General features: G+C 40.1%; 1 protein-coding gene across 8 annotated transcripts in view; it reads left to right on the top strand.

Moving 5' to 3' along the window:
* Positions 1–708: 708 nt before the first annotated feature.
* The window catches only part of LEF1 (lymphoid enhancer binding factor 1), a 122,208-nt gene continuing 97,264 nt past the window's right edge, over positions 709–25,652 (top strand). For 4 of the 8 annotated variants that reach the window (XM_005555637.5, XM_005555639.5, XM_015450728.4 and 1 more), the window contains exons 1-3: positions 709–2,090; positions 4,517–4,583; positions 5,958–6,091. In XM_005555637.5, the coding sequence (XP_005555694.1) occupies positions 1,878–2,090; positions 4,517–4,583; positions 5,958–6,091 (414 nt within the window). In that variant the 5' untranslated portion in view covers positions 709–1,877. Of the gene's footprint in view, positions 2,091–2,564; positions 3,385–4,516; positions 4,584–5,957; positions 6,092–25,652 lie in introns of those variants that run through there. The other 4 variants (XM_074040270.1, XM_005555640.5, XM_015450729.4 and 1 more) reach the window with 1 other exon arrangement.

Raw genomic sequence — 25,652 nt, 5'->3', positions numbered from 1 at the left:
TTTATTTTCACTAGCGTGTTCCCTTGTTTCCAAAGAGCGTGTGTATGATATTATATTCGGGAAAGCCACAACTCTCTTTTCCTTGTCCTTCTGTTCTCTCTTAATAGTTGAGCAATGTCTGTTATATTTTTCCCTTTTCCTTCTTTTCTCAGTCCCAGATTCCCGCCTCTCCCCACTGTCAGAGCATCTATCAATGTGGTGTCGATCACAGCGGCGGCGGCTTTCTCTTTCATCTTCCTCCCCCGGCCAGAGCGAGGGAGGGAGAGTGGGAGGCGTCAAGGAGGTAGGGGAGAGACTGGCAGAGGAAAAGGAGTGGGTGGGTGGGGGCCAAGAAAATAGATACTTAGATGATGAAGTCAAGCCATTGCGGCAATGTTTCTTGTCAATTTCACGCGGGCAAAGCGTGCCTCTCGGTGGGTTATAAGCAGCGCCGGGTCATTCCTTCTCTCGCCAAGTTGCCTGATCCTTCCCTCCAGGCGCGCGCGCACACACACACTCACACACCCCAAAACCAATACTCGTCCTACAGGATCTGGGAAAAGAAAAAGAAAAAAAAGCCCTCAATCACCACCTCCTTCTCGCCGACTCCCCCTCACCCCCCGCCTCCCCTCCAGCGGGCAGCCAAGGAGAGCTGGAGGCGGGGGAGGGGAGAGGGAGGAGAAGCGACGCAAGTGGGTAGCTTTTCAGCGCCGGCTAGGCGCGGGAGGAGGAGAAGCAGTGGGGAGGCGCAGCAGCTCACCTGCGGGGCAGGGCGCGGAGGAGGGACCCGGGCTGCGCGCTCTCGGGCCGAAGAACCAGGACGCGCCCGGAGCCTCGCACGCGGCCAAGCTCGGGGTGTCCCCTCCCCTCGGCTGGGCGAACCCAAGGGGCGCAGCTCTTTGCTTTGACAGAGCTGGCCGACGGAGGCGTGCAGATCCGCGAGCCGGCTAGCCAAGCTGAGAAATTCGAGCCGGGAACAAAGAGGGGTCGGGCTGAGTGTGTGTGTCGGCTCGAGCTCCGGGCAGAAGCATTTGGGCCCGAGGTCCCCGCTGTGACTACCCGAGACTCCGCCGTGCCCTCCACTGCGGAGTCCCCGCGCTTGCCGGCAAAAACTTTATTCTTGGCAAACTTCTCTTTCTCTTCCCCGCCTCCTCGGCCCCCACCTTCTCCTCCTCCTCCTTCTCTAGCAGATTAAATGAGCCTCGAGAAGGAAAACCGAAGCGAAAGGGAAGAAAATAAGAAGCTCTAAAACGGACATCTCCAGCGTGGGTGGCTCTTTTTTCTTTTTCTTTTTTCCCACCCTTCAGGAAGTGGACGTTTCGTTATCTTCTGATCCTTGCACCTTCTTTGCTGGGGCAAACGGGGGCTTTTTGCCCAGACCCCCTCTCTTTTCTCGGCAAACAAACTACTAAGTCGGCATCCGGGGTAACTACAGTGGAGAGGGTGTCCGCGGAGACGCGCCGCCGGACCCTCCTCTGCACTTTGGAGAGTGGTGCTCCCTCCAGAACCGGCGTCCTCCGCGCGCAAATCCCGGCGACGCGGGGGGCGTGGGGTGGCCGCCGGGGCAGCCTAGCCTAGCGCGCGCCGCGCAGACGCCCCCGGAGGCGCCAGCTACCGCGGCCCTCGCCGCCCAGTGCCCTTCGGCCTCGGGGGCGGGCGCCGGCGTCGGTCTCCGCGAAGCGGGAAAGCGCGGCGGCCGCCGGGATTCGGGCGCCGCGGCAGCTGCTCCGGCTGCCGGCCGGCGGCCCCGCGCTCACCCGCCCCGCTTCCGCCTGCTGTCCTCCTGTACGAACCCTTCCAACTCTCCTTTCCTCCCCCACCCTTGAGTTACCCCTCTGTCTTTCCTGCTGTTGCCGCGGGTGCTCCCACAGCGGAGCGGAGATTACAGAGCCGCCGGGATGCCCCAACTCTCCGGAGGAGGTGGCGGCGGCGGGGGGGACCCGGAACTCTGCGCCACTGACGAGATGATCCCCTTCAAGGACGAGGGCGATCCTCAGAAGGAAAAGATCTTCGCCGAGATCAGTCACCCTGAAGAGGAAGGCGATTTAGCTGACATCAAGTCCTCCTTGGTGAACGAGTCTGAAATCATCCCAGCCAGCAACGGACACGAGGTGAGCGGGCCGCTGCCCCAGTTCCGAGAGGCGTGGCGGGTCCCTGGGAAACGCAGAGAGGGAGGAAGGGAGGGAAGGCGCCCGGCCGAGGGTCCCGAGTAGATCCCTCGTTTGTTTTGGGGTGTGTGCGTAGCTGGGGCCCCGGTCCGCATTGCATATATGTGTGTGTGTGTGTGTGTGTGTGTGTGTGTGTGTGTGTGTGTGTGTGTAGAATGGGAGGTAGAGGGGCAGGGAAACTTATTCCAACTGGATCAGTTTAGGGGGTTCGGTGGCTGAACGGTTGGTTCGTGGGCAGGAAAACGTGCCCTTAACCCACAATGTTTCGTCTTCGGTCTTTTTGTTGGGCTGAGGAGTGCCAGGCTTTAAAGCGAGTATGGCTGAATAACGCTACTGAGAAATTCTTCCGTGGGACGGAAAACAAAGTGCACCCGCTATCTTTTGGTAGATGTCTCTGCAAAAGTGCGTTAAACCACCAGAGGCTTAGGTGGAGACGAGCAGAGCCACAGGCAGGAGGAAGGGGAGGCGGGCGTGGGCTGGGGCAGGCGGGGCCGTCCCTACCACCGCCGAGACCGGCCGCAGGGAGCCGGCCGGCCTAGGGGGCGCGCGCCCGGGCTGCGGGGGCGGTGCGGGGTTCAGTCCCTGCGGCCCCAGAGCCTGGGCTGGCAGCTGGGAGCTGTGGGTGCGCCGAGCCGAGCCACCCCAAGCTGTACCGCCCCCAACTCTAGTTTTCTCCAACCGCCATCACTTGGAAACAAACCCACAACTTTTATTTGGGGTTTGGGACCGGATCAGGCCTTAAATCTATGTAAAAGAAAGGCGGAGAAGCGGCGGAAGCCGGACACTAGTCCGGCAGGGCGGAAGGCGCTTTATCGGGTCTTCTGGTCCGCTGCGGGCAATAGAGCTGGTAACCTGAGTAGAGTAAATAGAGACACGTGGGTGCTGGCTGGAGAAAGCGCGGAGCGGGGCCGCGCTGGAGGGCTGTTTGAAGCCTAGTCCAGAGCTGGTAGGGGGCGGATGGACCCTGATACCCGACACTCCACTGGTCACTCTTGTTCCACAACTGGGAAACCTTTCTCTGGAGGAAATCCGGTAGAAAAGTCCTGACACCCGAATGATTTAACCAACGCCTTTTCCCTCCAAAGAAACTTGAAGGATATACCTTTTTTTTTCCCTTAAATGGCATCTTTCTACCCCCAAAAAGAAAGTGTGTGGTTTTGAGGGCGGGGACATTTTGGGTTTTAAACAGCGCGTTTAAGAACATCTCAGATCTGCCTTCTCTATCCCAATGGCAGAGGTGAGTACGCATTTTGAAAGGCTGGGGGCCTGCGTTCAGAGAACAGAAGGGTGTTCTTTACCCGTTGAATCCAGTTTGAGCGGGATGGGGGCGGGAGTAGGGTGCACCTAACCCCGCGTAAAAGATTTGTGACTATTGTCTGTGCTAGGAAAAGGAGGTCAAAGGGAGGACACACGTTCCGAGAACCAAACAACATCCAAAACACAGGCTTTTTGCCAAACTCTCCTATTTGTAGAGCAGCCTCTTTTTCTACCCATTTTGCTAGTCCTGTCTTAGTCCGTAGATAATTTTGCCACCCACTTCATATTCTCCCCACTTTTCTGGTCTGGGTGAAGGACCCTGCGTTCGAATCCGAGCACTCGGGTGTTAAAGCGTTACTCTTCGCTGGGTGTTAAGTGGGCATGAGGCCTGAGGGTGAAGGAGTAATACCACTGATTTGCACGTGGTTGAGTCTGTCTGGGTGGATGGTGATTACCAAAACTGATATCAACTGGGCTACTTTTTAGATGTCTATAACCTGACTCTCTAATTTTCCTCCCTTTAACCACAGAATCGTTCTACTTTTGTAAGCCTGCGCTCAGCCAGCCATAGTAGGTTATAAGCTCGAGTGGAGCTTCTACTGAAACTGCGCTCAGGGCACTTGCCTTAAGGACTCATCTGAGTGGTTGGCTTGTTTATGTTTAAATGTCATTTTCAGTTGCAAAATGATATTTCAGCCTTCTTTTTATCAGATCTGATTGAAGTGAACAGTGGTTGAAGAGGCTATCAAAACCATCAACCCCATTAACTCCTACTCCTTTAATAGTAGTCATCCAGGGAGCCTTGATATGGCTTAATAAACAGCAGTCAGAACAGCATGTGGATCATTCCCAAATTTAACTGTATTTTTATTGGTGTTATTATTTATATGTTTTTGCTCTCGGGTGGATAATAATCACTCAAAAATACATGTTGACAAGAAAAAGATTTTGCAGTACTAAACACTAACTTATGTCTGTTTCTCAGAGTAATAAAACAGAGTTGCCCCTAAAAACCTTCCTTTGAATTACCAGTGCACACACAATTGTATCATTATTGTCACAAACTCTAAGGTGATTTTCTTTCTTTTGGGTGTGGGGATTCATGATGTTAGGTGGCCAGACAAGCACAAACCTCTCAGGAGCCCTACCACGACAAGGCCAGAGAACACCCCGATGACGGTAAGACACCCATTCTACTTCTTCTGACTTTAGCAGATAAGGTGTGCAATTTGTTATTTTTGAATTCAAGAAACTGGGACTAGGTCAGACTATGCCCACTATTTTAATAAAATGGTAAAGAAAACGCAGGAAACTTATGGCTTACCTCTAATGTATGTTACGTAATTTAAAAAGTGTTTTTGAATGAGTTAGGGACCTTTGGATTTCAAGTGGGTTCCAGATTCTTTGGGGAAGAGGGAATGTCTATAATGAGTTTTTCTCTTCCTCATCTTACTTTAAGTTCTAATTAGCTTAGATCTTTAGTATTTTTAATATATTATTAAGAAGAATGACAGTATATATTGATTTGTTTTCCAACCAGAATAGTTTTGAGTGGATTTTCACTTGCAAAATTGCTGTTTCTTGTTCCTTATTACAGTGAAAAGGCGCTCAGTAAATGAGCAGAGCAGAATCTAACTTGTAAAAACATAAAACTTATAATTAGGAATGTGCATATCAGAGATGATACACTTTCTCCGTATTTCTGATTCTTACTAAAAGCTTTAAAATTACATACATATGTATTTAGACTTAAGGAGAATTCCTTGTGACTTTAAAAGAATGAAGTCACCTTAGGGTTTCCTTGTCAGCCTGTCTGTTCTCCATTAATTACTTAACAATTGGCCTAACTGAAATGAAGTGTTTTTACATACAAGATGTTAACCAGGAGCAGGGAAGAGAGTTATATATTAGGCTTCTTCCTCAGCTACAAAATAGTTACACAGATTAACAAGAAGAAATATACATATTGAACAGAAATTTTTTGGCAAAATGATCTAAGTGTAGCACGTGAAATTAAACCTCCCAGAGTTAATCCTTTATAAATTTGGATAGTTGCCTATATACTAGATAACAACTCTTGCAGTAGAATCTAGAATTTTTCTGGAAATCTACAAGCACAGGTAGAATTTTTGAGTTTGTCTGCAAGGCAAAACATAACTTCACGTGTATAAATCTGTATGTGTGTGTAGCTAGATGGCTTAATATATTTATATTACAGTTTTAGATTTGTGTGTGTTCTGTATTTTTTAGTCCAGTTTGTTAGTGTTAGAACAAATTAAGTTAGATGGATAACACTTAGTTTTGTAAAAACATCAGTTAATAGTGGAAGAACTGTTTGAACCACATGTTTTTAAAACATCTGGTTTGCTGCTAAGCTATTTAAGAGAATAAATACTGTCAATCTAAAATAGAGCATAATAATCCAGTTACAGTATTTTGTAAACAAATCTTTTATATAAGGTCTGATTTATCTTAGAACGATTAGATTTTGAGATGAAAAATACAGTAATATAAAAGGAAAGTCATCATTGATTGTTCTTTGGATCCTCCCAGGAAAGCATCCAGATGGAGGCCTCTACAACAAGGGACCCTCCTACTCGAGTTATTCCGGGTACATAATGATGCCAAATATGAATAACGACCCATACATGTCAAATGGATCTCTTTCTCCACCCATCCCGAGAACAGTAAGTAACATGCTGATGTTGCAAATTATGTTCAGAAGTGCAAATTGATTCGTATTTTGGCAGAATGTTTATTTTTCCAAACTCATTGGAAATGCTTTCATTATATATAACTAGTCATTGCTAAATAAGAGCTGTTGTGAGGAATGGCCACCTTAAAATAGTGCTACCTTTGATGTCTTGCCTTTGGAATTTTAGCTTTTGGCTTATCGATTAAAATAAATATGTAACAGATCATAAGTTATAAAATCAAGTGAAGTTACATCAACAAATCCATGATTTTGTGAGTGTTGTACTCTCTATGGTGATAAGAGGAAAAAGAAACTGATTTATTTTTTCACCTAAATAAGGACTGTATAGCTTTTAATGCCCACAAGCTTTCTAGAACCTGAACTACTTTAGCTCATTTGGAGCTGAATGTTTGTTATGTTACTTTGGCTTTTAAAACAGTGTCTTATTTTGTTGTATCAGTCAATGTTTCCTTAGGATCGGTTTGGTGAGGATGAGTTATTTTTGCTTTATTGTCAATTGTAGAGAAAGCATCACTCAAAGATAACCCTAATGAAAGTTGTTCCTTTCTTTTAATCTTGTGGTTTAGTTAACTTTTAAAATTCTAAAAATGCAGTGGTATTATAACTGCATTATGCAAATGCATAACATTATAAAGAATTTCGGGTTTATTTGATGACATTTCTCTTAGGAAGTGGAAACCTCATTTAAGTGAGAAAACACCTAACTGGTAACTTGTGTAGTATGTAGATGTAAAATGTGCTGGTGATGGAGTTCTCTCTTAGAATTAGCCCACCGGCGGTGGTGATGGATTTTTTACTGACCCATCAATATATTTACCTTCTCTCCAGCCCCACTCTCCCTTTACCACGTAACCCCCAATGAAAAACACATGTGTGTGGGTCTCAGGGATTAGGGTTCCAGTCTCACTGACAGCCCTGGAGGTCAAATCTAGGATTGTAAAATGGAACCTATAGTGTTTGACTTATTTGCCCAGTGTTTCTACCAACTGAAAAAAATCAGTCACAAACATCTGGGAAGAGTAACGTTGTTAATACCTTAGTGAACAAAATCTGGGAGTGAGAAGATTCACCAAAGTAGCAGAGAATAGTGGTTCAAAATCAACAGTTATCAACAAGAGTATTTGTGGTTATCATTACATGTAATCTTCAGTTGTTGAAATGATACTTATATCAAATATGATCACTTTGAGCACTGTGATTTAGATGTACTGTAATTATTTTCCAATAAAGTTCAAAAGGATATTTGATCTCTCAGCTAGGGAATAAGATTTTTCTAATTTTTATATAGTAGTTAAAGTGAAGATCTTGGAGTTCTAATCTTGAGGGAGATCTTGTGATGGTTGCTATAAGAAATAGGTATTTCATATTTTAAGGCTTTTCAAGTATTTAATGATAAAGATATCTGTGTAATGAGGATGAATCTCCTACCTTAAAAGGAATTTTAAAAAGTGAAAATAGTTTAATATTTAGAGACCCCTCAAATAAATGCTTGAGTTTTAAAAGTTGTAGGAGACTTTAAATTTTTGAACAAAACATGCAAATATATAGATATCTCTTTAATATTTGGGAAGGTTTTTTGTTATTTTTTGGAGGGGGTGGAGAAGGGAAGGAGAATATGTTTTAGATAAGGAATAATTGAAGATGCCTGTTAAATCATTTTGAGAATAACAAATAATCTTGCCAAATCAAAGTACAGTGTTGGTGACAATAGAAAATAGCCACCAAAACAGCCTTATGTTTTTCAGCTGTGCGTATACAGCATTTGTGGAATTTATTTCTTAAAAAGATCAGCTACTTCTCCACTTCTCCTTTCAAAATGGTAATTTTTAAAAATCAGTATAATGAAAATGTATTGGTATTTATAAATAATCCCTAAGAATGTTGAAAATTAAGCTGGTCTTCCTCTTTATGCCAGCATTCTGTCTTCTGTTTCCACAGTCTTTTCTCCCAATCTACCAGTATACTAGTCATTTTGAAATTTTGATAGAAAATATCTTTTGATGGAAGGTATTTATTGTTAGTATATGTATTAAAATTTTGAGGTCAGTGAATCAAACAGTCATTCATTGTTTAGGAAAGATTTGTGGCCAGAATAAATGTTGGTCTGGGTAGAGTGTAAGAAAGGGGTGTGGTCAGGAAACAGTTACCCTGTTATCTGTTGCTTAGCTTTATTCTGTTGCATATTAGGATGTATTTATTTTAGGCATGTTTTCTTGAGATACTCTGCAGTTTGCACAATTCCAGAAGCTTTTCAGCTGTAACCACAAGACTATGTAAATTTTTTTTTTTTAGGGTGCAACCGAAGTGAGTTACAATCTTTGGTTTTTAATACCTAACAGCTGTTTTTAATGTTTCTGAGATCAAAAACACTAACCGGAAGACAGCCGCTCTTCTTCACCCCTAACCACACTTCTGCCTTCTTGCTCTTTAACTCTGTCCTTAGCAGAGCTGAGTGTTTCTGTCACTAACATCCACAATGATAGATTTACATCTAGGGTGTCAGGAGCATGGTGACCATTTGTGTTTGGGCTTAGGATGGGAGCATCCCCTTGGCATCCTGCTACTTGAATTTGCATTACAAACAATTGCTTGTTTACTGCATCTGCTTCCCAAAAGTGTTAGGACTGGAAAAACACCTGGGGTGGGGGAGGGACCTGACCACTCCTTCCCTAAATAGTCTTCTGCTTGTATGTAACTGCAGATAATCCAGAGGATACCAGCTATGGCCACCTGGCATGCAGAGAAATGTTTCTGCTGGAATCTAATTATAAAAAGTGCATATGCTTTTGCTTATTTTTTAGACAAACGCTAATTTATGTATGCTCGAACAGATTTTAGCTGTGACTAATATACAGTATTATCTGTTCAGGAGAACCACTTTAACCTACTCAGCTTTTTTTCTTCTCAAGGGGAATTTTAATTGGCAAATTACATCCTTCTAGAACTGGAATCCTTAGGGGTATGAATGTGTCTATACCAGAAGTCTTATGAATGGGTCTCTCACAGAGTTTTAAATAAGAATTCTTCGTTCAGATAAATTGAGTCTAAGAAGAAAGCACCTATCATGACATATTTGGTGTCAGCGTGAGTTCTTAGGGCATAGTAAACCTTGGCTTGAGTTGATCTTCTTCACAGAGAGTGAAGAGAAGATGCAGAAGCCTGTTAAATATTTTAGAGCCAGGACCCTGGAGAGTTTATTAAAAGCATACTCCCAAACCTTTCTTTCTCTGAACTTTATTTATGAAAATCCCTGTAGGCCAATGGTAAAGTATTAAAAGAAGAAAATCGTTCTTTACATCCCTAGTTTGGCTCTGGCAGTTGTGTGCCTGAACACCGTGTGAATGGTGAGCTTGGCTAGCTTTAATGTAGTGAAAGTTCCCGCTCGCCTAATGCACTGTGGTTATTCATCTTAGGTGTCAATCTTCCATTTGTCCCGCATGCAACCCAAATGTTTAACACCTCAGAAAAGAAACATCTCATTTCTCTTCAGATGCTTGGGGCGGGAAAAGCAACACAGTGCAGGAAGCTGCAGCAAACATTGCAGCTCAGTCACACCAAACCACAATAACACCTGGTCAGTGTAGCGCTGCGAACTTCATTGTTTTTGGTTCTTTGTGATCTTTCTAAGAGTCAATTTTTAGGTGAGAAAGGAAAGATAGGGGTGTTCTCATTTCAGCTATCTTTTAAAATGTTTATTTGTTTATTTTTTTTTAAGTAGAAATTGCTATGAAAATGTTCCATGAGTTCTTTTCTAATTACCTTGTATAACTTAGTTCTGTTGTGACTTTTACCTTAAGCGAATCAACACTTTGGTTTCTATTAAACAGAATTATACCTATTATAACTTGTCTTACCCTCCATATTTGTACTTGCTTATAAACAGGTAAAATCTGATTTTGTCATTGTTCACATCTGGAATTAAGGAACTAAGTTGGGCTTGTCTAATCAGTAAGCTTCTGAATATACTACTGTATGTGACATTGTTGGATACCTTTGAAAATAATCACGTAAATAATATTCAAGGATAGACGGAGACTAAGGCTTATATCTCATGCAAGATTTTTAAGGTAGAGTATCTTTTCACTTTATTGCAAGAAGCTATTGCGTTTGACTTACCTATAATTTTCACTTTTCTATTTTAAGTTGTACACTTTTTGAGTTTTCCCCTTCAAGTGTAGAATAAGTTTTAGAAAGTATATTATTCTAACTCAAATGTATATATAGATGTCAGGAGAATGTGTGGGAAAATTCCTCAGAACCCCCAAAGTTTCCTGTTTGATCCCTCCTTAACTGCATTGCTACAGTTTGGGACAGGATCATAGTCAGAATAATTGGGAGCTCTTGCCATTCCCCCATCAAATACCTTATGGCCAGTTTGCTTATTTAAGTGTCCCAGGGAGCCATACTACACGTAACCCTTGCAGAGCTAATATTGCATTTACATACTTGGTCCTTACTCAGATAGTGTTTTTGAAATGACCCTAGTAGTTTCTTCTTCATTCATAAAGACATGAGAACAACTCAAAAGATAGTCTGGAAAAAAAAAAAAGACCACACACTGAAAAAGAGACCATTGGGCCAATGTGCAAAAATCTTGCTTTTGAAGTGTTTTTTCCACCCCCATGCAGGTCTTAAATTTGCTCTCATCAACCTCATTGTTTTGATCGAGTCTTTCCTGTGGTCCGAGACTCTTAGGTGATTTAACAGAACAGAGATAGGGTCTCACAAATGGCACCCTCTGGACTTGAATTTGTGGACTCACAAGTACTTGCTATAATACCAATTTTGTAGCGGATGAGGTTTTTTTTTTTTTTTTTTTAAACGTTCTTTAGGCAGAACCATTTTGGGTTTATGTGACTGAATTTTTTTTGAACAATCAAATCACTTCATTTTTGACTCCTTTTGTTCCTCATTTATGTATCATAGACATGATTGGAATTTTATAAAGCTTATTTCCTTTTGATTTTGGTAAAAGACTTGGAATTTAAAGAGAAAACATGCTAGCACTGTCTGTGGCAAGCAGAAAAACATGTATGTTTTATTCCCAGGTAAAAGTAGAGCTCAGCATGATGTAGGTGCTGCTGTCCTGGGACTAAAGGTCTCTCTCTCTCTCTTTTTTGTTTTTTTTTTTAAGGGAATGTTCATTTAAAACTTGTCTTCTTTAAAGCTGTTGCTTAAGTGATTGTGCTGAGCTGAGCCAGTCTGTAGGAAGCTAATACTGTAGTAATCAAGAGACTTAATACTGCTCTGTGCTATCCTCTCATGTCCTTACTTATTTAGAAAAGGCAGCCATTGGATTTTATTCAGATAATTTTAAAAATTATACTTTAGGTTCATCATTACTTTTTACATATTATGATCTTGAAGTCCCTGCCTAGGAACTGTAGACTCTGCTATAAACTCTTTTAGGGATATAAATGATCCAGTCTTTCAAGAGAAGCCGAAAGCCTTAAAATGTCCTAGAGTACAACAACAAAGACTGAGGGTGGAGGTGGGGGGAATTGGGAGTTAAACTGTACCCAAGTGAAGAGTGGGGAGTTGAGCAGAGGACTGGACAGGGAGCAGGAAGCATTGCTAACTCAGAAATTCTGATAATCTAGCTGGGACTATTTGCAGACTGTTAGCAGTGGCTGTGTAGAGGATTATAAAGTCTCTGTAAAAGAGTGCATTTGTATACAATACCCACTCTAGCTAAACCTGTAAACCTGCTGAAATTATCCACTTGTAAGATCACTTACAAAGTTCACTGAGCGATGGTACTCACATGCCATCAATCTGTATAGGGAAAAATTGTAAGGGCAGTGCAGAGCAAACAAGAGTTTTGTTGCCAACCCCATTTTTCCATTTATAGGAGAAATAGGACTAGCAGACAGGTTGCATCACAGAATGTCTAGAAATATAGTTTATTTTTGCAGCTAACTAGGGACAAGTAGAATCTTTAAAAAGCTGGATTTCTTGACTGTTGTATCTACCTATGCCCACACGGAATCCTATGTGGAACTTGATGACAGTTTTGCAGGTGAAATTTTGATCTTCATCATAGTAATTTATAGTCATTGTTATGTTCGCTTGTAAAAAGTTGCCTATTGCTAGAGGCAGGTGGATCACCTGAGGTCAGGAGTTTGAGACCAGCCTGACCAACATGGTGAAACGCCATCTCTACTAAAAAATACAAAAATTAGCTGGACTTGGTGGCGGGCGCCAAGCTACTCAGGAGGCTGAGGCAGGATAATCTCTTGAACCCAGGAGGCCGAGAGAGAGAGAATGAAGAGGTAGATAGAAGGTAGGCTCTCTAAAAATGAGAGTGGTTCTAGGGTATATTTAATTTTCTTTTATTATTATTGACAGCTTCTGAATGAAACAGTAACCAGAGCAAAATTTTAAAATTTGACCTACTAAGATATATTTCTTTTATTTGTATAAGTTTATGGAGTACAAGTGTAATTTTGTTACATACATAGATTGCATAGTGGTGAAGTCAGAGCTTTTATAGAATCCATCATCCAAGTAGCATACATTGTATCCATTAAGAAATTTCTCATCATCCACCCCCCTCCTACCCCCTCACCCTTCCCAGTCTCTACTGTCTATCGTTTGACACTCTATGTCCACATTATTTGGCTCACACTTATAAGCAATAACGTGATATTTGCGTTTTTACTTAGATATTTTTATAAATTTTTTGAATCCTGGAAAACCTTACAATAAAAATTGTAAAAAATATTGATGATAGTTAATGACCTAGTGATCAGTTGCCATCATAAAGTAACTGGGGGCCAATCATCAGCAGTCCTCCAGTTTAAACTCAGGGACTGCTGATGAATTATGATAGTTACAGTCAGCCTAGCACAGAGTAGAAACCTCAGTAAATTTGCTGAGTTAACGAAGAATGTAGAAGAAATTTTGCGTGTGTGTTTTCTGGATATTTCCAAATGATCTGTCTTTATGAAACCAAATGCTATGTGAAAAGTAAAACTTGAAAGTGTTTACTAAGTAATCCTTAGTATTTGATTATTTTACTTTTTCTCTTATTTTTTGCGTCAGTGAATAAAATAGCATTAGACCAGTGTTTTTAATGAGGAAGTCAAAACTACTCCATATGGAATATTGAGTTTCCAGGTAACTCCTGAAAACAGCTGGGTGAGTGCACTACTGGAATAAAGAAAGAAGGGACTAGACCCTCATATGAGGATTTATCTTAGGAGTACTTATCTCTCAGTTAGATCCTAGAAACCTAATTGAAGAAATGGAGATGACAGAAATGCTTTTTTCAGAAGGATTCTTGAGATGGAAACACAGTACTAGTAAAAGGAAAACCATCTTCAAGTATGTTTCAGAATCATGTGGTTAATGCTTTTCAATTCATTTTTATTGATAGAAGGGACTTTTTTTTCAGTAACACGAGGTATTTTCAGGTATTAAAAAGTTCTGTCCTTTTCAAATACACATGGCAACCTCAGTGCTGACTGTTCTAGGCCATTGTGTGTTGTAAATTGATTCTATCGTTTTGCAATGTGGTGAACAAAATTTTTGAGCCTTAATTAGAGAGAGAGAGGTAGGCAGTGCCCTATGAAGACTAAACATAGAGGAGGGAAGGACTAGGCTAGATGTTAAAAGACCTGAGATCTAATGTCAGGTCTCCATCATCTGAAAACTTTGGGAAGGTAAAATGGCATATTAATATTTGGCTTGTCTACCTGATCTGGTTGACAAGAAGTTCAGATGGCACAAAGCCTGCAAAAGCGCTGTTTTCTAGCTGTGGCCGCAGAGCAGGAGTCTAAGATGGTGTCAGTCAGTGCCTTGGGCCCCACCTGGTGGGATTTCTGCAGCCATAAGAAGTGCTTGACTCTACCTGGGAAACTCCAGAGAAAGGGAAGAAACTTTCAGTTCCTCTTGTGCCATCATGCTGACTCAGAGTTTGGATACTGGGTGACAAACCTTTAGAAAATGTTTGCATAAATAAAAATTCAGGGGAATGTCATTGTATTTTTCCAGATCTGGTTTTCCTGTCTTGGGCTCACTTTCCTTGTGATTGTTAGGAGAGCAGCAGATTTTCCTCTTTAGCACCGTAATCCACCATGAAAGGGAATGAGACGTTTGAGGGAACAGATTTCTAAATTTCAGGTTAGCCGAAAGTCTCATAGCCTTCTAATATTTGATATGAAATTGCCAGATAACTCTTAACTACTTGAATGGAGTTGAATTGAGGTAAGAATATGTTTTTGGTTAGGAGATTTTTTTCCCCTTAATCCTGTAGGAGCTGGGTTTTTTCTCTCCACTGCAAAAATTATAGAGAGAGGATATCCAGGAGCCATATGAAGGACAACGGGCAAGTAATTTTTTTTTTTTTTCCCTTCGAATTTCCTTCTGGCTTAAAGTTTTCTAGCTTTCTTGTCACCAAAAAGGATCAGGTCCAAAGGGATATGTTGGCTGGCCAGCAAGGAGAAATCAGTGTTTTTCTAGCCTCCTGGGAAATTCCAGCTTCTTTCCTTTCAGGACTTTTCTTTTTCTTTCAGTAAAATCCCATGAATGTTAAATATTTATATATTGGATGCAGTTTTCTTTGTATGGGATTCCTCAATTTTGAACACTATAAATGGTACCTGAAAATAATTATGGTCGTATCATCTTGGTATACTAGTTAAAATGACCTGGATCAAGGGAAAAAGGTGCTGAAGTCTTATCTCAAATATATTAGACTTTGTTTTGGCATCTTAAAGTCTGTAACAAAACCAAAAGTACTGAAGTAAATAATATTTACTGTTTATTACAGTTGGGCTGACCAGTCAGCTATCTGGCAGTGTTAGGAAAATAATCATTGCTTGAATTTTTTTTTTCTTATTTGTATTCATACATTAGAATTTTAAGTTAACACTCAAGTTTGTTTGTTTTTTTTTTCCTTGAAAGAGAGAAGGACTGATTTTTTTTCCTTTTTTTTTTTTTGCTACTACCTTGTGCTACGTACTCTCCAAGGCACCTTACAGGGTTGTCATATTTAATTTAATCCTAATGTGAAAACTGGGGTGAGTGTTACACTTCTGGTGTTAAAGACAAGGAATCCATCCTCAGGAACAGCAGTAACCTGCCCCAATTTAATACACTTCCTTAAGGTCTAAAGACTTGTTTGTTTTCATTAAAAATAGCCATATTTACCTTTAAGAATACAAAGTACTTATTAAATTCATCATGATATTGATTGAAATTGAAAGAGGAGCAATTGTTAATACTTTTCTTGGAAATTTCGAAAATGCTTAACCATTTTTATTAAAATAAAAAGAAATTTAAAAAGCAATACATGTTCACTAGAAAAATTAGAAAACTCAAATAAGCAAAAATAATACCAAATATTAAATTCCCAGGATCCCATTGTTAAAGATGATCACTTTTTCTGTGTGGCCTTTTAGACTTCTTTCTATGCACACATATAAATGTAGGTAAACAAACGCAAATACTTGTTATATATTCATGGTGAAAGGAACATAATATATCATTTTGCAACTTTTTCCCCACCAACATATTATGTATATCTTTTTCTATTAATAAATACTCTTCTGTAACATCATTTTTAATAGATTGCCTAATTTGTTTAACCAGTATTTTATTGGTAGGCATTCAGATTGTATCACCTTTTTCCCCACCTTATGCAGTACTGTGATTAAATGCATATATTCTAACTAAAACGTTGCACAAATTCTGAATTGTTTCTTTGGAACAAATTGCCAGAATTGCAGTCAAAGGCAATGTACCTTTTTAGGTAGGAGTTACCTGCATTGCAATTTAACCTTAAAAACATGTTTTTTAAGTCAATATATAAAAATATGTACTTGTTTACATTCAACTTTGGTTGTGGTGTTTTGAGGCTAATTTTCATTCCTCTTCAAATCAAGAATTAGTCCAGCAAAATCACACAGAGGGAAAGTATAATATCAGCTTTATTATTAATAAGGCCAGACAATATCAGGCAGTATAATACGAACTCTATTATCAATAAGGCTAGATTAGAGAATGTGACTTGAACTGTGATACAAACCGTGGACTTCCTTTGGTTTTCCTAAATTGAACCCAACACCAAGCCACATGCCTCTTCCGCAGAGACAGGGTGCTCACATCCTGTAGAACTGGAGACCAGACCAAACCCATGTTTGGGCAAGCTGGCCCGACAGAGACAACAAAGGGTCAGTCTGTCCTTGCTCAGTTCCTTCTTCTAGGCTGCCAAAGAGATGAGTGTCCTTCCTTGTAGAGAGTGCATGAGGTGCTGAGGAGGGAAAAGGGCTACAGCCACTGCTGAAAGGGCAGCAGTTCCTACTTTAGTGGCCAAGCTAGGGAGGAAGGGAAAAGGGTGAGGTGATGGTCTCTATAGTCATGACTTGCAGTCAGTGAGACTAGGGTCCAACCAAGATAATGGTAAAATAAATGAGTAAATAAATGAGAGCAGCAGCAAAGCACTGCTGTTGGAGTCCATATACCTAGATGCCACCACTCTGCTACCGACTAGATGTGTGTTCACACGCTTTGACCCTTGGTCTCCTCATCTGGCATTGGTGGTGGTATGGCTGGAAGGTGGCCAGTGGCCTCTGAATTACAGGTGTTTCTGTTAGAAAGGCAGATTACTGGCCCCCTCTGCAAATGTCCTGAATCACACACTACAGGCAGGTCATGTAGATGCACTTTTAACAAACTCCATTGATTGTTCCATAAAATAAGTTTTGGAAAAACACTGGCACAGTAGATGCTCAGTAATTTAACTGAGGTTTAGATAATGTAAATTACTTTCCAGAGGTCTCACACCCAGACAGCAGTGGAGCTGGGACTCTAAGTGTGGCCCTTTGGCCCCAAGCTCACTTTCTCTTCACTCAACCATATCAGGCCCTAATTGAGACCACTGGCACTCTTCACTTCTAGTCAGACCTCGTGAGGTTTTCTCCCTGAGTGCCTTGCCCCACTGGCTAAACCACATTCTGGGGCATTATTTTTGAAAGCTTTCCACACCGTGGAACCATCTCCCTTTCAAGTCTTACCTCCTCCCCACTCTACCTTGCAGCTTACGATTCAGCTACACTCCCAGACCTGCGTCCTAAACCCTTTTCCAAAACGCTGTCTTTGGATTCTTATAGCTTGCTCTCACTGAAATGCCCTGTTCTCTATTCCCTGCCAGCAGGGTCTTGTCAATCCTTAAAGGTCTGGGGTAAGTGCTGCCTCCTCAGTGAAGTTCTTCCAGATCCCACCATCAGTCAAGACTGACTGCTATCTCTTTGGGGTCCTCATAAGTCCTCTCTCAGAGCTCTGTAGCCATGTTTTCCAATAGCTTTTTGTCTTTGTGTTTGTATTTCTCATTGATTATTAGTTTCCTTAGGATAGGGAGCATGTCTTATTCATCTTTGTTGCCCAGAACCTGTTATGTTACTTGCCACAGAGCAGGTTACTCACCAGATGTTTGTGGAACAAACAGAACAGAAATTTTAAAACTTCAAGAATGTAAGGCAGCAACACCAGATATCAATCCATATTTCAATGGAATCTCTTAAACATATATACATTTGTATGGAATTGCAAAGCCAAAATGGAGCTTAGAAATTACTTGACCATTTCGTATAGAATCCATGGACTAGACGTTAGTTATTAGTTTTGAGTACTTAGTACATGCCAGGAACTGTTCTAAACCCCTTCTATGCATTAGCCCATTTAATCCTCAGAGTAACTCAGTGCTATGTCTAATATCCCTGTGTTATAGTTGAGGGAACTGAAGTATAGAGAAGGTTGAGAAATGGCATGCAGGGCATAGAGAAGGGTAAGGACGACTATAAACAGGTCAAGAAGTAGAAGATCAGATAATTTACTCTGATTGCACGACTGGTAAGTAGTGGTACCAGATAGAGGCTCAAGTCTTCACTCTCACAGTAGGGCACTTTCTGTAACTTCAGTTTCTTATTACCATTTCTGCCACTAGCGTGCAGAAGATGCTAGATGATTATTGAATCATTGAGTTTCCCATAGGTAAGATGGAAATGATTCTTAGTTGGGTTTTGTGAGAATAAAATTAGAAATTGTACATTTCTTTAACATAGTTTGGGTAGTAATAGCTATTATGGTGCTAGTGGAGAACACAAGAGTTCAAAGGTGACCGGTTAGATGTAGAGGAGGGAAGGAGTTGTGTAAAAGATGATGAGTGTTCTAGCCTGATGGTGAGAGGACAGTATTAATGGAAATAATGAATTTGGAAAGAGAAGCCAGTTTGCAGACAGGCATTCATGAGTTTAGCTTAGGAAGCATTTTTTCGGTTTTATGCTAAGAAAACAAAATTGACCAAGATCTGGAACCAAACCATTTTACATTATGGGCATCTTTTTGGTCCATACTTTATTTGATGTAAGTCAACAATGCCTCACAAAATCACTTCACTTACCTGTGAAGCTTCCTGGACCTTGACCAGAAACCTCCATGTGATTATGAGAAATAGGTATTTTGTCCAAGGGTGAAGAGAGTACTTGTATTAATAATATACTAACATGTAATATTTAATGATGTACTTTACATGCATTTTTCTTATTAAATCTTTACTATAACACTATGAAGTGAACGCTACTAATATGTCTATGTTTCCAGTGAAGAAACTGAGGCACAGAGAAGTTACTTGAATGTCCATAGTCCCAACCAGAGTTTAATAAGTGGTAGAGAATTTGGATTCAAAGTCAGGTATTTTGATTCAGGAGCTGGGGCCCAATTCATAAATTAGTTCATCTCTCGAAGAGTTGAGAGTAATCCTTAGTCAATAAACTACTTTGAGGATTAAAGGTATCTGTTATACTTTTATTAAATAATGTAAATGGCTTAAATAAAAGGTTCTAAGAATACTTAGAAATTGTCTTCTGGTTCATTCAACACATAACCATGTGATTGCTCAATGTATTCTTGAAAATTCCCAGAAAAATACTGCTTCCTGGGGTATATCAGACATATTTTGATAAGTGTCTGATTTTTATGGGAATCTCTGTTGCTCACTTCTAGAGGCCCAGTGTCCCCAAGTCTTAAGGACTAAATAGATTAATCAAATAGCTGTATGACCAAAGGTTTCATGATTCTTATAATCTTTTTGGCAAATGATGTTGCCTCCTTATTACATAAGAACTGAGCATTTACAGGCAAAAATCTGCCAAAGAGCATTCTTTGCACAACAAGCAATTAAAATGTGGTATGTGCTTCATTTTTAGGAGCAGTTAGTGGTGATTTTTGTGGTATCAAGATGTTAGTTTAAATAAGAGAAATTAGTTTAGGATTAACTGGAACTGTGATCATTCCTGAGAAGTTGCAACAGTGAGTTTCCTTTAAAAAGTGAAGAAACTTTTCTTACTAAGGAGATATTAGGAACAGTCTTTTCTTTTTCTCAAAAGGAAATGTCTTTTTTTTGGTTGTTTGTTTAACAGTAATATATAAAAACAGGGGAAAACCCATGAAAGAACAGAAAAAATAAACAAAAAGTACCTATATTTCTGTCATTCTGATATAATGGTTTCATTTTGATGAATTGTTTCATTTCAGACATTCTTTTTGTATCTATACCTGTAATACAAACGTTTTTATAAATGAGCTTATAAGATTATTATTCTATTGTAATCTTTTGTCATTAAAAATGTATTACGCGTGCTCATCTTTTTATGTGAATGTAGGTCTGTGTCATCGGTTGTAATGGCTGGATAGTATCCAGCCATTTTATATATATGTATATATATGTGTATATATACACATGTATCTATATATACACATATATATATACACACTTTAATTTATTGGATTTATTCTCAGTTATGGATGTTAAAGTTTTTTCGTTGTTATTTTAAATACTACTACAATGAAACCATGTTAAAAATATATTTATAATCTATTTGTTTATGTTACTTGCTGGTTCATAGCTTTCTTGATTTAAGATAACTTTTTACATATTAAGCATGTAAACAGTTTTGACAAACTATTCATGAAATAATGGTTCAAAACTATTTTACACCAACATCATGTATCTGTTTCTTTACTCCTGCACAATTAAGATCTGCTTGCAAGTTAATATGTCAAGAACTCGCTGCTTAATATAAGAAAATTCATAGCAACCCAGTGCTATCTCTGATATCCCTGCAGCATTAGTTTGGTTCATAATTTATACTTAATTTCAGGAGTGAAGATGCTAATACAGCTCTTTTGACCGTCATAGGATGGTGCAATGACCAGAAAGCATATCTTATTCCAGTTCACTAATTAGAAGATATATGTTGTTTTAGGAGTTTCTGAACTAATCCTAAAGTTTAAGGATAAACAAGTTTCCTGGTAGAATGAAGATAAATACTGAAGAATGTTTTCAGGAATGATTTGTCATTCGTTCCATAAATATTCATTGAAGATACTTATTTTGACAGTCAGTGTGCTGAGCCCCATTGTGAATACATGATGATAAAAGCAAAATCACCACCCTCAAGAAGCTTACAGATTAGTGAGGGAGAGACACTTGTGCAAACATCCACAGCTGAACAGAGTGAGGCAGGCATGACATCAGTACTACAACCCAGGGATACAGGTGTGGGAAGAGCCTAGCCCGCTCACCCTGGAGTGTTGCAGCCTAGTAGAGCAGTTCCAGAGGACTGTCTTTATATGTGCGATTCATTCTTTACCTGCTTTCAGTTCCATGTGGCCCATTTGAAGCATGATGGGGGAATATTTGGTTTACTTGTTTAAAAAGGGCTGTGTAGACAACTCTGGGCTGGGCCAGGAAAGTTGCTTGATAAATTTTTTTTTTTTTATTATTAAAAGAGCATTCATGTTAAGTAACCTAAAACTATTTAAGAATAGAACTCAGAAACTCAGAACTATTTATAGAGCATTTGAAATGAACAAGTTTATAAACATTGCTGCCAAGTTAACTGATGGTTGGTAAGAGTGGAGGCCGGGACTTAGACCCTCTTCTGTTTTATGCTGTTGGTACTGTGTCACTGTTTCATTAGTACCACCACCAGAAACCTTTACCTTGTGTAAGGCACTTGCTTTGTGTACTATTTAACCACATTTTAAATTGTTGTTGTTAAATTTGACTACAATTTGAATTGGGCAAACAGAATATTATGAAGGTAGATAAGTTTTCATAGTTACGTATGTCATGTAGTGGCTGAGAACACATGCTCTGCATCTTAAGTGCCTGAGCCCAAATCCAGGATTAGCCACTTACTACAGGTGGGAAAGTTGTTTTACTTTTTTGTTTCTGTTTCTTTACTCATAAGTACTTTGAAAAAATTTCTGGCATCCTAAAAGTAAGTTGGAAAGAGTAGGAAATGAGTGTTTCAAAAATATTACTTAGTTCCCACATATAGGAAATACTTGGTCAGAATTCATTGCAGAGAATCACTATACTGCTAGGAATAAGGTGCCAACATAGGACTGTGAATTGCAGGCTTGAGGATATTAGATCCCATTTAGTGAATAATGTGAAGTCAACAAAAAGTTATGTAATACAGGATTATATGTACTAGATTTTATGAGGGCTTCTTATGTATCTATAGAGGAAAATGCAGATTACATTTTTCAAAAAGAAATATTTCCTCCTAAGATGGCTGGGTATCAGGAAAAAAACAGAGGCCTCTGTGTAGTGGTGAGAGAAATGTGACATTTAAGCTACAAATGAAAAAATGGTTCATAATTCAGGGATATCTGAGATGTTTGTTTTTGTTCTTATTTGTTATTTTAATAGTTCTTGAGTTAATTCAATAATGTCTATGCGAATTTGAAAATATTTTGGCTACCTGAGAAAAATCTTTTAAAGACTTTTTTTTTTTAGACTTCTATTGTTGCCAATCTCGTGGTAGAGGAAAAAATACTGACATAGAGTTAGGCAAGTCATTGACTAGCCATGTATCCCTGAACAAACTAGTCCCTAACTTCTTCAAGCCTGTTTCCTTTTCTCCCTCCCTCCTGGACCTCTCTCTGTAATCCAGGCTGGAGTGCAATGGTGTAATCATAGCTACTGCACCCTCAACCTCCTGGGCTCAAGTGCTCCTCCTGCACTTCCCAAAGAATCAGGTATGAGCCACCGCACCCCACTGAGCCTGTTTTCTTATCTGAAGTTCTAACGAAGGACTGTTGTATAGACTAAGGGAAACATAGTCGTATCACTGTGCTTCCCCTGCTTAAAAGCTCCTGGACTTCTTATGGTACCAGACTTTAGAGCTCACTCAAAGAAGACACACTTGCATTTCTCTTGAGTTGTTTTATCAATACAGGTTGAGTAACCCTAATCCAAAATCTGAAGTGCTTCAAAATCTGAAACTCTTTGAACACTAACATGAAGATCAAAAAACAAAAAACTTGTCAGAGCATTTAGGATATTGATTTTCCCATCAGAGATACTGAATTAATAGGTATATAATGCAAATATTCCAAAATCTGAAATGAAATCTGAAATGCCTCTGGACCTAAGAATTTTGGATAAAGGATACTCAACCTGTACCGAAAGCATCAAATTTACCTCAGTGCTTTAAGAAAGGAGTGTTTTTCTGCTCTAGAGGTGAAGCAAGGTCTGATGGCATGAGAAAGGTAGAAGATTGACTCAATACTTCTTTTTGCCTGGTTCTGGGAGGGCATCTCATACATTAATAACTTACTAGGGGCACCGCAAGTGCATACCTGTTACAGCAAATCAGATCTGGACATCTAATGGGAATAATTCCACCGGGTTGGGTTGCTCCGAAGGTCTGCCTTCGGAGCACCAACCCGTACCTACTTTCTGCTCATCCTCTGCTCACTCTCTCATAGAATCCTGGAATTCCTTGACCCCAGTCATCATCCGGATACTCCTTTCCATGAGCAAACATTTGGTGTTTTAAAGTCACAGGGTCGCTACGTGGACAAAGACTAAGCAACACAGTTGTTTTTACTCATGGAGAACATGTCCAGGAGAGCTTTTCCTCTGGCTTTTGTTTAATTGGGATAGGAGGAATTCATTCACTTATTCATTCAGCAAATGTTTTTTCAGTGGTTACTTATTTTTAAAATAGTTTCATTTTTATTGAGATATAATTCATATAGCATACATTTTACCCATTTTGAGTGTACAGTGTAGTGGTTTTTAGTATATTCCCATAGTTAATGCAGCCATCATCACAGTCAGTTTTAGGACATTTTCATCACCTCAGAAAGTAACCCCATAGCCTTTAGCTATTATCCCCTTATCTCTCATTCCCTCAGTGCTCACCCCAGGCCTAAGCAACTGCTAACCTAGTTTGTCTCAACACATTTCCCTATTTGGGACATTTCATAAGAATAGAATCATAGGCACATATAATGTGTAGTCCTTTGTGACTGGCCTCTTTCACTTAGCGTAATGTATTCAGGGTTTATTCGTGTCACAGTGAGTATCACAGTCTGGCTTCCATGGCTCCATCTTGCTTCCTGAAGGTTAGATCAGTACAGTGAGAAAAGGAGTTGATTTAATCTGTATTGAGAGGAAGGAAAGTGAAATCAATTGATATTTCAGATATCGAAATCCGTGGTGAGAATTATTTTATTGCAAGCCCTCATCAATTAAAAATTTTGGCCACTGTATAATTATGAATTATATACCTGAACTATATAATTATCTAATGGCTGTTATTTCAAATAAAATTGATAATTTCTCATTATTTTGGTCAGCTTCTTGACAAGTCTTGTCCAGTGTCATTATATATTTTAGCTTTAATGCAAGCTCTTAAAGTGTTGATATTAGTGGTAGAAGTGTTGGCTTTGCCATTTTCTTGATGTTTCTTGTGCTTACATTATTACTGTTATCTTCAATCCACTTGGCATTCTTGACCATCTGGCATACAGAGCAAATGGGGGCCCCAGTGGCAATTTGTATGTTAAATATTTTTGGTAAAACTTAAAATTTTTCATGTAAAAATATATATTGAAGTTGTAGTATTTTCTTCCTGCTGCACCCCAGTGGATAATGCTACTCTTTGTATGATGTGTGATAACCAACTATTCTAGATTGATGGCTGGGAAAAGTCAATGGGAACTCTATTCCTGTTTGCTCCAATAAGATACTTTGGAAAGTGTGGCTGTTGAGTGTTTCATATGAAGGATTTTTATGAGACCTGCAGATTATGCAGTATTCATGAGAATACTTTTTTTTTTTTTTTGGCTGGTTGGGTCAATTCTTTGCTGTACAGATTACTTGCAGATTGGTCAGAATCACCTGGGTTTGCTGCACACTGAGCTGTGGGCTGAGACTGTGTTTCACCCTCAGGTGGCCCAGCTAAATGACATCATTTGAGGTCATGCTTCATGGTGACCTTGTGACATCTCCTGTTCACCCCTCCTGTGGCCTTGCCCTCCAGCAGCTGTGTGGGAATTATGCTCCCTTCCTTCCCTCTAGATTAGATGTCTGCACTAGGGCGCTTGCTATTTTAAACCAAAGATGTACTGTGTGTGCAAGTGATGAAACCGCTTGAAAAGAAGGCTCTGTGCTATATGAGATGGTTCTCAGTCTTTCATGAGCATGTTGAAACTTGGGCACCATCCAGTTTTTGCCATATGATTGTAGATCTTGATGGCAGAACTCTGCCAGTTCCCAGGGGGATCTGCTTGATAAGCTGTTCATTTGACTTGGGGAAGACGGGAGAGCAGTTTAAACTCAACTCCAAATATGAGGACTGTTTCTTCAACATGTGCCTGAGACCAGCTTTGTTCTTCACTGAAGGAATAACCAAAGGAAATGGACTTAAATTGTTGGAAGAATTTAGGTTGGGAGAATTACTTCAGAGGGAGGGATTAATAAACATTGGAATGGTTTATCAAAGGAAAGCATCGAATCTGGTTATTTAAAGGTTTTAAGAATAAATTTGTATTTGTGTGAAGCGATTGGAAGGCCTCACCTGGAGGGGTCCCAGACTTTGGGCAGTGCCTATTAACTCCTGCTTCCCACCCGGCTTGCCTCCCCCACTTCTCACCTCTGAGGCAGTTTTCTTTTCTTTTCAGTAAGGAGCATACGGACCCTCCAGGTTCTTCAAGAGATTATATTCCTTCCTGAAGGGAAAAATAAATAGGCCAGCACATAGATTATGCTATATAACGAGTCTCCTGTGTATCATTACGGTGTTGTCACCTCCATTCTCAATTATGGCAATTTTTGCTGAGGGCAGTCTGAGGAATGTGTGGAGCCCACAGCTCGGGGGGCTACTGAGATTCCATATGCTTTTAGTTTGTCTCTGCTTAGCCACTGGAGTGCCTCTCTCAAGGTTGGTAGCTGAGCAAGTGGTGCTGTGTTCTCTCACATGCTGTTCAGGTGACTAAAATTCTAAGTACAGGTTTCTCTGAGGAGCGCCTTGAAGAAGGCGGGGGTGGGGGTGTTGAGGGGCTGCCATATATTGACTTTTCCTTTGGTTTGAATGAGAAGCCTGGGATGCTTCCAGTGACTATTTTGCTTGTTACTTTGCAAGAGAAGGCTAATGATAGAATCATAAAAGAAATTTTTTTTTTTTGCCTGATAATCTGAAATTAGAAGGGGGCCTTGGGATATGGAA

Source organism: Macaca fascicularis, chromosome 5 (genome assembly GCF_037993035.2).
Source record: "Macaca fascicularis isolate 582-1 chromosome 5, T2T-MFA8v1.1".
Classification (NCBI taxonomy): Eukaryota; Metazoa; Chordata; class Mammalia; order Primates; family Cercopithecidae; genus Macaca; species Macaca fascicularis.
Note: the sequence above shows the minus strand (reverse complement) of the source record. Positions and strands in the feature narration are given on the sequence as shown.